The sequence below is a fragment of the Lutra lutra genome, chromosome 9, assembly GCF_902655055.1.
Source record: "Lutra lutra chromosome 9, mLutLut1.2, whole genome shotgun sequence".
Lineage (NCBI taxonomy): Eukaryota > Metazoa > Chordata > Mammalia > Carnivora > Mustelidae > Lutra > Lutra lutra.
This window is the reverse complement of record NC_062286.1, coordinates 40,063,427-40,077,007: the sequence shown is the minus strand read 5'-3', so window position 1 is coordinate 40,077,007 and position 13,581 is coordinate 40,063,427. Positions and strand designations below refer to the sequence as shown.

Below are 13,581 nucleotides of genomic sequence, written 5' to 3'. Positions count from 1 at the left end.
ATTTAGTTTTTCATCCAGCCAGAAACAGGAATTCAGTCTTTCATTTTACAAATGAGAAAACGGAGGCTTAGAGGGTCAAGTCACTTGCCATAGTCACAAATCAAAGTTCTACCAATGTGGGTGTAAAAAAGGATCTTCTCACCCCAAAAGGAATACTGAGTCATCATTAACTCAACAAGTATTTTTTAAACACCTAGTGTGAGCATGGTAGTACTTTAGGCACTGGGAAAACAGCTGTCAACAAGATGAGAGTCTCAGAAGTCGTAGAGCTCAAACTCTATGCTAAGAGACAGACCACAAGTCAGTTAACAAATGAATTAAAAGCATAATTTCAGGGAGTACGAAGGGGATTGAGTGGTATGTGAGATGTATTTTGGAGAAGAGGGTCAGAAAAATTCTTGCCTAGAGAGGTGACATTTGAGCAGAGACCTAAATGGAAAGAGGGTGACAACCATGGACCACCTAGGCGATGTGTCCTGGGCAGGGGGAACAGCAAGGGCAAAGGTCCTTGAGTGAGACAAGCCTGCCACCTTCCAGGAATCGAGGGGAAGCCACAGCTGAGTGTGGGGAGAGCAGCACAAGGTGAGTTCAGGAGAGTGGGCAGGGGCCAGGCCTTGCTGAGTCTCATGACATGGTAAGGAAACTGAATTTTATAATTAATGTCACGGGAGTTCTCTGGACAATTTTTAAATGGCAGGGGAACGCTATGAGCTATCTTATATTTGAAATAAATCATTGGAGGGACAGGCATAGAAGCAGGGAAAACAATTAGGAGGGTTTTGAAATGGTCTGGGAGAGCAGAAATGGGGTGGAACATGATGATGGCAATGGAGGGAGGAGTCAGCTGGACGGAGGAGCAGTCTAAAGACAGAGCCGAGAGCACTCCCTGATAAAACTGGATTCCACAGGACATAGGCTTGAAGAGGTTACAGATCCTGCTGTATCCTTGCAGCTTCCTCAAGAGGGACACATGGGGACCACTGGTTCTCGGCCTCTTCTGCTTGTGAGAAAAAGTCCCTGCCTGTTCCTGAAAGTCCACTCTAAGTCCCCAGCATCAGCTGACTGTGCTTACCATGTCTCTTTCTCAAGGTGGGCTGTATCCCACTCTCCTCTGAGTAGCATGATCTGCTCAGCCTAATATTACATCTGACAGACATTGTCTTGGCAGCCTGAACCCAAAGTCGGGCAAACTAAATTCTACACAAATCACAACTAGGTAGCCCATCTGTGCAAGTTTTGCGGTTGGGCACTTGGTTGGGGAAGTCCAATGATGCCATTCAGAATGCATAAAAAGTCAGGGTTTTGGCCACTCAGAACCAGGAAGGATGAATCACAGTCCAGCACAAATGGCTCACTTGGGGTTAAATTCTGGTTCTACAGCCAGTGATGGGAACCTCAGACAAGTCCATTTCTTTAATTTCACAGGAGAGATGATGATATCTGACTCAGCGATTCCCGAGCTTCATGAGAATCTTGTTACGAGGCAGATTCACTAGGTCTTGGTGGGACCCGGGATTCTGCATTCCTAACCAGCTCTCAGGGATACCAGTGCTACTGGTACACAGACATTCTTTAAGTAGCCAGGTCCTAACTCACTCACTGGCACCCACTACACATGAAGAAAGGTGTGAGGCAGACAAAGAAACAGACATGATCCTTAAGGAGAGGTACATACACAAACCAGTATCTCCTCTCCATTTACCTGTGCATTGCCAAATTCTCCCCTTTGGCCTACAGGCCTTCTCCGTGTGCCAGGGGGTTTAGCCACCAACAGCCCCACCTTCACATCTTTCCAGCTCTGGACCCTATAGGCAAGGCTGTTTTCTTTTAGCTCTAAATCAACATGCTCTGGGGATAGACCTGGTGGCTCAGTTTAGGTCACACACCCACCTCTGGACCAATCTCTGTGCCCAGGGAAATGTGCAGCTAGGCTTGGGTCACATGCCCACTCCTGTGGCTGAGCGGAGGACAGTAGGATGGGGTATGTTGCCAAGAAGGGAAGGGGAATCTCCTTTTGAAGCCCAGGACCCTACAAAGAGGTAGAAAGGATGTGAATGCATGAGCACCCAAGAGAAGGCCAGGGTAGAATTTAATGACTGGAGAAAGGCAAAGAAAAAAAGGGAAAATGTGGTATATAATAAATGATGGTCCTAAGAGGAAAGAGGCAGCTGAGAAAGCCACCAGGCTGGATAGCCCAGGTACTGGCAAGAAGAAGGCACCTTTGGCCTAGAACTGCCAGTGACTGACAAGGCCTACTGGAGGTGGGATGTTTAGGAGGGGATGCAAACTTAGGTAAAGAATGCAGCTCTAGGGATGCCTGGGTGGCTCAGTGGGTTAAAGCCTCTGCCTTTGGCTCAGGTTGTGGTCCCGGGGTCCTGGGATAGAGCCCTGCATCAGGCTCTCTGCTCAGGAGAGAGTCTGCTTCCCTTTCTCTCTCTGCCTGCCTCTCTCCTTGTCATCTCTGTCAAATAAATAAATTAAATATTAAAAAAAAAAAAGAATGCAGCTCTGTTTACTAACTGAGGACAGTGTATAAAATTCTGACAGTGGGGTTCTCAGATCAAAAATGGACTAAGTCTGGGAGAGCCAATACTGAACCAACAGTTGTGCCCCTCATTATCCTCTTCCTTGCACGAAACATTCATGGGACTCCTACCCCATGGAGTCCCATCCAGAGTCCTACTTGCCACGACAGTATCCCAGGCAGCCTCCTATCAATCATGAGATGAAACTCACTTACAATTCCTGGTCTAGGTACGTGCACCATGCTTGAAGGCCTGCACCAGATTACCTGCCAAGATTCTTCAGACATCCTGACTAGGTGCCAAGTACTTGGTCCTTTATCTATATTTCTTTTTCTTTCTTTTTTTTTTTTTTTTTATATAATCCCAGAAAAGCCCCTGGGTGCAACTAAAGAAAACCCAAAGGGAAAACAATGTGATTCTGTGTGAAGACATGAGATTTGAAAGTTCAAAACAAACATATAGAACGATCCATCTTCCAATTCATCGGGGCCAATCCACCCAAGGCCCAGAAGTGAGAGGAAAACATCCTCATAACCCAAATGCAAACCCCCTGGGCTCTTGCTGATTCTTGGAAAAATTCTCACAGACACCAAGAATCCTGGCAACCAGTTGGGCATGTGCATGGCTCACCCCAGACGATGAAAATCCAAACAAGCCATGCTCTGTGACTATTGTCTTCCCATCCCCACCGGCCTCTGGAACCTCCTTGAAAAATGCACGCGCACACACACACACACACACAAGATGCAACAAAATGGCAGCCTCACTAGGTGGCCACTGAGGGCCTGACTCCCTCTTCTGTCATTCTCTTCCTCTTGCAAATAATAAATGCTCCAAAAATGATAGCTCACTTCAGAAGGAAGGGGAAACTGAGTCAGTCATAACCAGGTAAAACCCTCACTTGTCAGCTATCCTTCAAAGAAGACACAACAGAGGAAAGTGCCCAGAAGCAACTTCCCAGCAGGCAGGAAGGATTAATAAACCAAAAGACCAAGGCAGCAGAACAGCAGTGAAATTGAAGTTGGTATTTTTCACTTCCTGAGGATATTCCTCTTGTTTATAAACACGGTGCATGTGGGCCAGCTGGGGGAGAAGGGGAAAGGAAGGGGTCTAGTGGGGCACCAGGACCTCCAACGTGATACTGGTCCATAGCCTTATCTCACAGACCAGGAGCAGGGCCCCAGGGTGGGAGCAGGTACCCTCTGGATTATAACAGTGTGTCAGTCCCGTGCTGGGACTAGACCCCAAATCCTCTGACTTCCAGCTCAACATTTCCCCCTCTCATGATTCATCTGAAAGATTTACCCAGCTCCTACCCTATACCATGCCAGAGTGCCAGGAAATAAATCCTCAACCAACCTAAACCTCCAATTAATGGGATCATTTTTCTGCATTCCACTTTTTAAAAGCAAGCTCCAAAGAAAGGCAAGTCCATGTTTAAGGATGTATGGCCTTTTCATTTATTTCCATTTGTTTTGCAACAATTGAAGAATATCTTGAGGACAACTCACATTCTTTCTAGTCTTCTTTATTTGTACATCCTTGACTGGGACAGATAGACTTTATGCTCCAAATCACAGTCCTGGGACATAGCCAGATCTGTAGCCATTAAACTAAGACTCTCTTAAACATCAGACTGGACCTTCTAAAAACTGACTTTTTTTTCTTAAAAAGAAGTGCACTGTGAAAATAAGGGTTTTCTGTACAGCTTTTAGTTATTTGGAGAATTGTTAAAATTAGAACTCTCTTTTCCCCACACAGCGAACTGGAGTTTTGGTCCAATAACCAAAGGGGAAGCTCTGGATTCATTTAGCCAACATCCTGGGCCTCAGCCAAAATTCTGTCCAAAGACAATGCGACCAACACCTGCTCCTTGGAATAAATGCTTCAAGATAGTGCATTCTCCCAAGAAGGCAGAAAGCAACCTCTGTGTGAATCCTCCAGGGCACATAAACCTACTCTCCCCAGTTTAAAATTCACTGGTGCCTAAGGCTTGAGTTCTTTGTAAAGAAAACTGAGTCTTGTAAATGAGGCAAGCAGGCCAGTCATAAACGAGCCCCGTGTTCCAAGCAGATATCAGCTAGAGTCTAACAAAGCCAGCTTTGCCACTACACTGAATATTTCAACTTTAATTCTTCCTAGGCTGAGCCAATGGAGTTAGGAGGAAGACAACTAGCAAAAAAGCAGCATCTCCAATTGGTTCTCACTCCAAGAGCTTTCCCAGTAGGCTCAAGCCTGTCTTGATGCCCAGTAACCTTTGTGCTCAGGGGATAACACTGGCTGGCTCCCCCGCTTATCCCAGGACCTCTGAGCTCCTCCCACACAACCAGCCTTCACTGAGTGAACGCAACGTGCCAGGAACTTCAGAGAAGAGCCTTGGGAGCAAGCGAGGGGTCAGAAAGGGAAATAAGCCATGGTTACAGTCCTAAAAACACTCGGAGCCAATGGCAAGATAGGTATCTACAAGCACCATGTGGCTCTGCCTGGACGCCATCAGCTCGTCTTGAGGGATCTGGTTGGAAGGAAGACACTCCCTCTCCATCCTCAGAACACAGGGATAGGTCTTCCTTAAATGTTCTTTCATTTCACAGAGGCTTACAAAGCCTTGAAAAAGTTTCTTATAGGAAACGGGACTGGTGGACAAAAACCACAGGATGCCAGAGCAGAGGTCTTGGGAGCTTGAAAGAGGTCAATTTTAGACAATTGTCAAGGACGGGCACAGGTGGAAAGGGCATTGGACCAAAAATCCGGAGCCTGTTTTCTTCACCAGCTCACCTTGTGTCCTTGGGCAAGGCACACTCCCTCTACAGTTTTACAGATGAGAGGGGAGAAGGGATGGGTGGTTTTCATTAGTGCTAAAATCCATATATTTCTCAAATTATTTTTTATTTAGAACCCGAATATACAAACCACCAAAGGGGGAGTTACTCCCATTGATCAGGGCTGGGAGCCCAGAGCCCACCCACTCAGGCTGGGTGGCCCTCAGGGAAGCCAGTTTGCAAAACACAGGAGTAGATTAAGTCTGAGAGCCCCTTCCAGAGCTCTTACCTCCGCCCTCTCTTAATTATCTGGTGTGTGGGAGGAACGGAAATGCTCCGCAATTTATGAATCACGTGTTCTTGAAATCTTTGTAACGGCAACATGAGGTTAACTAGCTCCTGAACTAGGATCTCTTGTGAACTGGCATCTGTTGGCAAGAGACAGAACTGGGATTTGAACCGAGGGTTTTCTGACTCCAAATTCAGTATTCCTATTCCTTGCTAAGAGGGATGCGGAAATTTGGGCTGAATCAATAAATGCCTTGAACTAGAAATATAAATGTATGTGCATATATGCATAGGAAAAACATCTTGAAGACGAGACCTTTCACAATTACCATTAGCTATCTCTGTGTGGTGATAATGTGGATGATCTTCAATCTATTTATCTATACTTTCTGATTTTCCTATAATGAGCAGGTTATTATTTAAGTGAAACCGGTACTGCTAACTAAATTGGCTTTTAATAATTGACACCTGACACTTCCACGCTGGGTTTCTATAAAGACAGTGATCAGGAGATAGGTGGTATCCCTGACCTTTTGGAGTTGACGGAGGAAATAACACCCCCAAATCCCACAAATTCTCCCTTGGGGCAGAAGGTCCTGGGCTGACCTGAGGGGTAGTTCTCCTGTCATTTAAGTTCTCTGAAGCTTCACTTCTAGGGAGCATGGTTTTAAAAAATAACAGCAACACTGAGACCCCTCCCAAGAGATGCCTCTTTTCTCTACTCCACTCAGCTGCCTTGTGTAGTAGGAGAGGAGGAATGCTCATAAAATTAAAGATGGTCACATGGACCCCAGACTAGAAGCCCTCACTCTCCAGGGGGCCAGGCCTAGTGCAGTAGAACCTATAGAAAATGAGCTCTCCAGCCAGGCCAATGGGAGTCTCCGGCCACACCCTGAGGGCTCCCCAGAAGTCACTGCCAAATATGAAGATCACACACTAGTTCAGGAGAAAAAAATACCACCCTGAAGGCAAGACAGGCCTTGGTCAGGCATGAGGTGGGGCAAGGCGTTCCAGTCGCTTCCCTGTATTATTCATGCCAGCTCCGCCCTCAGAAATCTTCTAAATATTTAACATGCCACCTCGAGATACAGCACAAACCCCAGCAGTCCGCAACAGCTGTGGAGAGCGCTGCATAGAATGGATGACTTGGGGGCCAAGAGGCACAAATACTGGCTTTGGGATGAAAGCCCAGAATGGTGGCAGGGCTACAATGCTGAGAATGACTTCAGAAGGCTGCCTCTGGCCACTTCTTAGAAAATCAGTAAAGAAGGACAGGAGATGGGAGATATTTCACAACGTTGGGAGTGATGGTGCACAATGAACCAGAGTCTGGAGCCCCTCTTTCCCAGACAAAGAAAGAGCCTGAGGTGCACCTCCCACCCACACTCTCCAGGCCAATTTCAGCCCTGGCTCCCCTGAGCAGGTGGCAAATCTGTCCTGACTCAGGCAAAAATGGTTAGGGAAGGAGAGGAACTGCTACAGCCATGTGTAGCTCCAAAGGAAAATAAATCCACGAGGGAAGGAGCTCTTCAAATGTCTACTCAGCTCTGGGGCTTGACAGAGAAAAACGCCCCCCACACCCACCCCCAATGACTTCACAGAGGCCTCACCCCAGATGACTCTGCGCTCTCCTACAAGGCCTGGGAGGTGTCATTGCCACCACCTGAGCGGCTGTCACTTAGAAATTTCCCGTGAATTTCTGGAGATGCCTGCCCCTATCTTTCCCTCAGACCTCCGCCAAAGGAATCAGACATGGGGTACGCCAGGCGTCTGCCCCAAGATTCCTACACGTCCCCGCTGTGTCCTACTTGCCTTTACCGCTGTCAATCTGAGAAACCTAAAAAGGAGTATTCTTTCAATCCCAGTAGGAGCCCCGCCGTCATCTCTCCACCCTTCTCCGCGCCGACCCCTCCAGGCAGCGCCCCAGGCTCGGCTGGGCTCTGTCATTTTCACCTGACAAAAGCGCGGCGGCGCGGCGCGGCGACGGCAGACCCCGCCAGCGTTTCTCCCAAAGGAGACAGACGCGTGTCCCAGCGGCGCGCCCATTCCGGGCCTCTGCAATCCCACCCACCCGGGGAACAAAAGCGGCCGGGGCGCTGCGGGGCGCAGCCAGCGCAGTCCCCGTGCGCCCCCGCCCTCGCCGCCCCGCCCGCCCGTCCCCCGCGCCCGGGCCCGGGCCCGCAGGGCAGCAGCCGCGTCCTGTGTCGCCCGCTTGCAGGCGTCCTCGGCAGCTACTGTACCTGCTAAATTTAGCGGCCGCCGGGTATTAATAGCCGGAGCAAACGGGGCCGGGCGCTGCAGGGGCCCGCGCAGCCCGGGGACCAAGCGGGGGAGAAGGAGGGGAAGGAAGGGGCGCGGGGAAGGCCACTTACACCACCAGCCTGGAGATGATCCATGACACCATGGCGGGCGGGCGAGCGGGCGCCGCCGGGGCAGCGCAGCGCGGCGCGGCTCGGCTCGTCTGCGGGCGGAGCGGGCGGCTGCGGCGCTCCGGCAACGTCGGTCCGCGCACGGCCGCCGCCGCCACCAGACTGAGCGCGCTCGCCGCCCTGCCCGGCGCTCGCGCGTCAGCGCAGCCGCGGCACGTTCAGGCGGCGGCGGCGGCGGCGGCCCCAGCCCCCCGGGGCTCGGCGGGCCCGCGGCGATTGGGCGGTGAGCAGGTCGGGCACCCGCGGGACCCGCCCCGACCCCATCGCCCCAGCCCGAGGCTGAATTTGGGCGGTTCCTCCGCGCCCTGGTGCCCCGGGCGCTCCAATGGAACCCCGAGGTGGCCCCTTTGGGACACCAGGGTGCCGCCCCACCCTCAGGGTTATGGGGGGGAACCAAGGCCTGGACCTGGACCTTGGGAATCTAGCTTCACCTGTTCTGGTTGGGGATGCGGTCATCCCTCACTTGGACCCTGCGCTAGCCTCCTAAGGAACTTACCTGTATTCAGGCCTGACCCCTCCAATCTGTCCCCCAACAAAGCATCATATGCATAAGAAACAAATCTGGGCATTTGTCTCCCCTAGTTAAAATACTAAAGAATTTTTTCATAATCTGGTCCTTGCCTGCAAAATCATTGCCACCACCATTCCCCAAAGAGCCATCTAACTCTTTCCAACTGAGGCATTTTGGATTCGCAGGTATGCTGTTCCCTCTCTCCTGTTCATTCACTCCATGCCTCACCTCCTTCTTCAAGACTCAGATAAAAGGTTATTTGTTGAGGAAGGCCTTTCCTAGGGGGCCGCTCCAGCATTGCTTTGTAGAATTGGCTCAGGGATACAATCTGGCCAGGAAGAAGCTAGAAGCTGCTACGGCATAGCACCAGTGCCCTGCTGAGGCATTTTGGTGCCTTAAGCAAAAGGGGAAATGGTATCCTATACACAGGTCCTTAGATATTTTTTAAATTGCATTAAATATTATTTATCTTGATAACTGTTTTTTTTATGGCACACCCTTAAATTTTGCCCCTAAGGCAAATGCTTCACCTTCCTCACCTGGGTCCTGGCCCTTATTATATAAGTTCTGATACATTATTCCCTTATGCTTGGAAAACCTTTGTCCACTTTGTTCCTCTTTTCTGCCTCTGCCTTCCTCATCCCCCTCCATGGTGCTCTCCCAGAGCACTATTCCCCTTTACTGATGCTCATGTCATGTATAATTCAGTGTCAGATGTGAGAGGCACCAGAGAGAGCTAGCTTGAAGCTTTCTTTAAAGGAGCCCTGCCCAACATGGCTTACTAGCAGAGGCAAGGAGACCTCAGACTTTGACAGAAAGAGGCTGGAAATATGCTAGCAGTGTGTGTGTGTGTGTGTGTGTGTGTGTGTGTGTGTGTGTGTCAGAGAGAGAGAGAGAGAGAGGGAGGAACAGAGACAGAGATTGCAGGAAGAAGAAAGACCTCGCCCATAATAAAGGGACGGAGGTGAGACATCTATGACAAGGGGTTTCCAAAGGACCCATAAAATACCTGTAATTTAGCTTAGTTTAGTTGTTGTTAAATGCTGTCTTGACCCAGTTTTGAGGCCCTCGCTAGAAGCTGGTTAGTTCCCCTTCTTGCATAGTCCATTAAGTCCACACCCCGAACCACCTCCTTATCAGGCTCTCACACTTCAGGCCTAATTGCTCCAGGATCAGGTACCAGACTACCAGAGACAGCTCCTTTGCCCTAGAGCCCAATGAAATTATTCAGAGAGGCCAATGCTAAACCTGCTTGTTCTGCCTCGCTCTTTACTTACTGCAGAAACCACAGTTCCCCTCTCTGCCTCTGCCTTATAACCTACTCCAGGGTTTACACACTTTATGGCATGCTGTGTTCTGTCCGGGGAACTTGCAAGGTAACAAAACTGTAAAACTTCCTGTTTTCTCTCTCTTTATCTGTGTTAGCCTCACTATGCCTTACCCGAGATAACACGGTTAAGATTATACCCTGTAAGAAAAAGATTGAAATATCTACTAGGTAGATCAGGACAGTAACAAGTAAATAGGACCTTTGTGAGACCCCTCTTCTCCATCCATGTCCTTCGCCTCTCCACCCCAAATCCCTGGAAAGGTCAGTATATGCTATTAGCTATTGTAGGGAGTTGAATATTATGGTTCCAAAGATATCCTTTTGGTGGAGAAACAGAATCTCTCCGCATACTGTTTTCCTTCTGAAGCATGTCCCCTATTCCTATAAATGGAATTCTTCTATAAATGGAATTTTACTATTACACAGAACCAGACAGTTTAATTCATGAAGTGAGACCATTCATGGGATTAAAATATCTGGAGGTCTCTCTGTTGTCTGAAAAAGACCAGAAAAGTAATGGGACAAACCCCAGAATTCAGTCAAGGTTTGGGAAAAATGTTCCACACAGCAAATTTCAAAAGGCAGAGGAGGGGAAAGATTGGAGAGAGAAGAAAGTTGTGTTTTTACTTCATTTTATCTCAGGCCAACTGTTACACATATTACATCTCTCCTCCCTAGCCCCCCTCCAGTTTGTCCTTGACCTTGGAATGCACAAGGCCAGGGATTGGACACAGCCTTCTCAACAACGGAACTCTTGGTCTTATCAGTTGTTTCACTTTTTATTCTTTTTCACACCAACTGTTGTTACGATGAATGCTGCTTCTCTGTTTTTGCCCCACACCCTTCCCCTTTCTTCTAAGAAGATCTCTCCATTTTGTATTGGAAAATGATTCTGCCCATACTTCAGTCTTAAAAAGCATCATTTTCTTTTGTAGTCCTTACTACTTTGATGGGCTCATGGGTGATCACTGAACATAAGCTGGGCAAAAGTTCTCCCCCAGGATTTTTAAAGTTGAAAATAGGAAAAAGAGACTCCACTCTCATCCATGAAGCATTAACTGCCATAGGAATGGTCCTTATATTGTGAACAACTAGAAAACTAAGGGAAAAAAATATATACCAAGCAACTGTAAGCATTGGACAACAGGCAGCCAGGGATTATGACAGCTATGATAGGGGAAACTAACTTATATGAGTCCTACAATTATTCTAGTTTGCTGTCTCAATGCAGTTTCCAGGTATTACTGCACAGGGAAGGTTGGGGAGAGGGGACCTGAACAGAGCCCAGCAATCTCAAAGAGCTCAAAAGACAGAGATCAGAGTTCGGGATCTATAGCGGCTAGAATTGGGGGAGCAGAAGATCAGAGAGGAGGGAGTTGGGGGGGAGGGAGAGAGAGATCCAGAGATCCAAAGAGGGAACCCTTCAAGTCTTTAACTGAATACAATTCAGAGCACGCATGGGTGAAATTACAGGAAGCCAGGGGAAGAACCATTAAAAAGCAGTGTGCCGGATAATTCCTGGAGCTCACACAGAGCTGGGAATATATTACCTGAACACAAGCCAAAATGGAGAGACCTCTTAATACATGAGACACTGGCTAGAGCTCTCAAGAGGGGACTTAGTATTAGGGGCAAATTAGCTCTAAGACTAAAAACTGAGTTGGACTTTCCTTAACACAGCTTAAAAGCAAGAGCCAAAAAGATCAAATTTATCCCAAGTAACATAACTGTGCTCCAGAGAAACCAACCAACCAACCAACAAACAGTTCAACACTATTTAAAGAAAAACAGAAAAATCCAGTACTCACTATAGTAAAATGTATAATGCCCAACATGCAAACAAAAATTATTAAGCATGAAAAAGAACATGACTGGGGCGCTTGGGTGGCTCAGTTGGTTGTGTCTACCTTTGACTCAGGTCATGATCTTGGGGTCCAGGGATCCAGCCCACTCTCAGGCTCCCTACTCATTTGGGAATCTGCTTCTTCCTCTCCCTCTGCCTTGCCCACCCCCCCCACTTGTGCTCTCTCTCTTTCTCTCTCAAATAAATAAATAATATCTTTAAAAAGAGAAAGAGAGAGAAAAGAGGAAAAAAAAAAAAAAAGACTCATAAGCAAGAGAAAAAAGATCAATAGAAACAGACCAAGAAATGACAGAAATGATGGAATTAGCCAAGATCTTAAAATATATAATATCTGAAGACATTTCACCGAAAATATACAAATGACAGAAAAAGAAAAAAAAGACTTGAAAAGATGCTCAACATCATTAAGGAAATACAACTTGAAACCACAGTGAGATACCACTACCTATCTACAATGGCTAAAACTAAAGACTGACTTTGCCCAGTTCTCCCATCCAAGTACTAACCGGGCCCAACCCTGCTTAGCTTCCAAGATCAGACGAGATCGGGCGCGTTCAGGGTGGTATGGCTGTAGACTGACTTTGCCCAGTTCTGATGAGAGTGAGGAGCAACTCTCATACACTGCCAATGAGAATGTAAAATGGTTTTTCCAAAATGGTTTGACAGTTTCTTTTAAAGTAAAACATACGCTTTATATAGGACTCAGAAATTCCATTTTTTTATTCAGCAAAGAGTACAGCATACGCATGTCCATAAAAAGACTCGTTCATTGTAGCTTTATTTATAATTTACATTCAGACTTAATTTTGCATGTAGAGTTTGGAGGACCCAGCTCCCAAAAGTTTCAGGCCTGAATATGCCCTTGCAGGTTTTATTGTATTTAATTTGCATTCCCTACTGTGGACAGTGAGACTGAATTTTATCGTTGGTCAGCTATTTATGTTTCTTCTTTTGAGAATTGCTTTTTCTTATTCCTTACTGTTTTTCTATCGGAGTGATTTTGCCATTTTCTTACTGGTTTGCAAAAGTTCTTTGTGTAAGAATACCAACCTCTTCTCTGTCGTGTATGCTAGAATTTTCCCACTCTGCCAGTAGCCTTTTACATCTACCGTATTTTTGACAAACGTAATTTTATATATTATATATGCGTGTTATATATAATATATATTATATTTGTTTATATTTTATGCTAATACAGCAATTAGTCTTTATCTCTAATGCAGAAACTTTACATTTATCTCTGTTCTGTTTTGTCTTTTTTACTTTGGGCAAGGGTTTCAGTCAAATCAAATTATTTTTAATCCAATTATTGGTATTATTAACTATTATTCCTAGTGTGTCTGTTAGATTGCTTTCAGCTGCAAGTAGAACACCCAACCAAACAATAGGAGTTCATTTTTTTCACATAAGAAGAAGTACAGCAGAGGTTAGGGATTTAACAGCTCAGTGAGATCAGAGACTTAGGTCAGCCTCTCGGCAGTACACTTGGCCTTTCTCATGGCTAGGAGAGGGCTGCAACCCATCAAGGAATATGCCTTCACACAAACATGTCCAAAGGTAAGAAGGAAAGTGCAGAGGCCTCTCATCTTTTTAATATGGAGGAAATATTTCCCAGAAGCAGCCTTCCCCACCCCAACTCTGAACTTCCCCTTACAAGATGCCAAAGCAGGACCAGATGGTCACTCTAACTAATCCCTAGCAAAAGGGGAATAAATGTAGTCTGCTTTGACTCATTCTTTTTTTTTTTCAAGAACCAACTTCTTAGAGCACCTTGCTCTCTGACATTGAACAAAATTGGGGTTGGGATAGGAGGAAACAATGGTGAACTGGCAGTTGGGTAGGCAACCAACAGTGTCTTAATCTATAAGATTGATA

The 13,581-nt window shown here is 46.9% G+C and overlaps 1 protein-coding gene across 7 annotated transcripts in view; it reads right to left on the bottom strand.

The window, feature by feature from the left end:
* REEP1 (receptor accessory protein 1) overlaps nucleotides 1–8,189 on the bottom strand; it is a 106,087-nt gene extending 97,898 nt beyond the window's left edge. For 3 of the 7 annotated variants that reach the window (XR_007130073.1, XM_047745602.1, XM_047745601.1), the window contains exon 1: nucleotides 7,945–8,189. Coding sequence is in view for 6 of the 7 variants with exons in the window: in XM_047745602.1 (XP_047601558.1) it covers nucleotides 7,945–7,976 (32 nt within the window). In the remaining variant the exon portion in view is untranslated. The remainder of the gene's footprint in view (nucleotides 1–7,944) is intronic. The other 4 variants (XM_047745597.1, XM_047745596.1, XM_047745598.1 and 1 more) reach the window with 4 other exon arrangements.
* Between the last annotated feature and the right edge of the window lie 5,392 nt (nucleotides 8,190–13,581).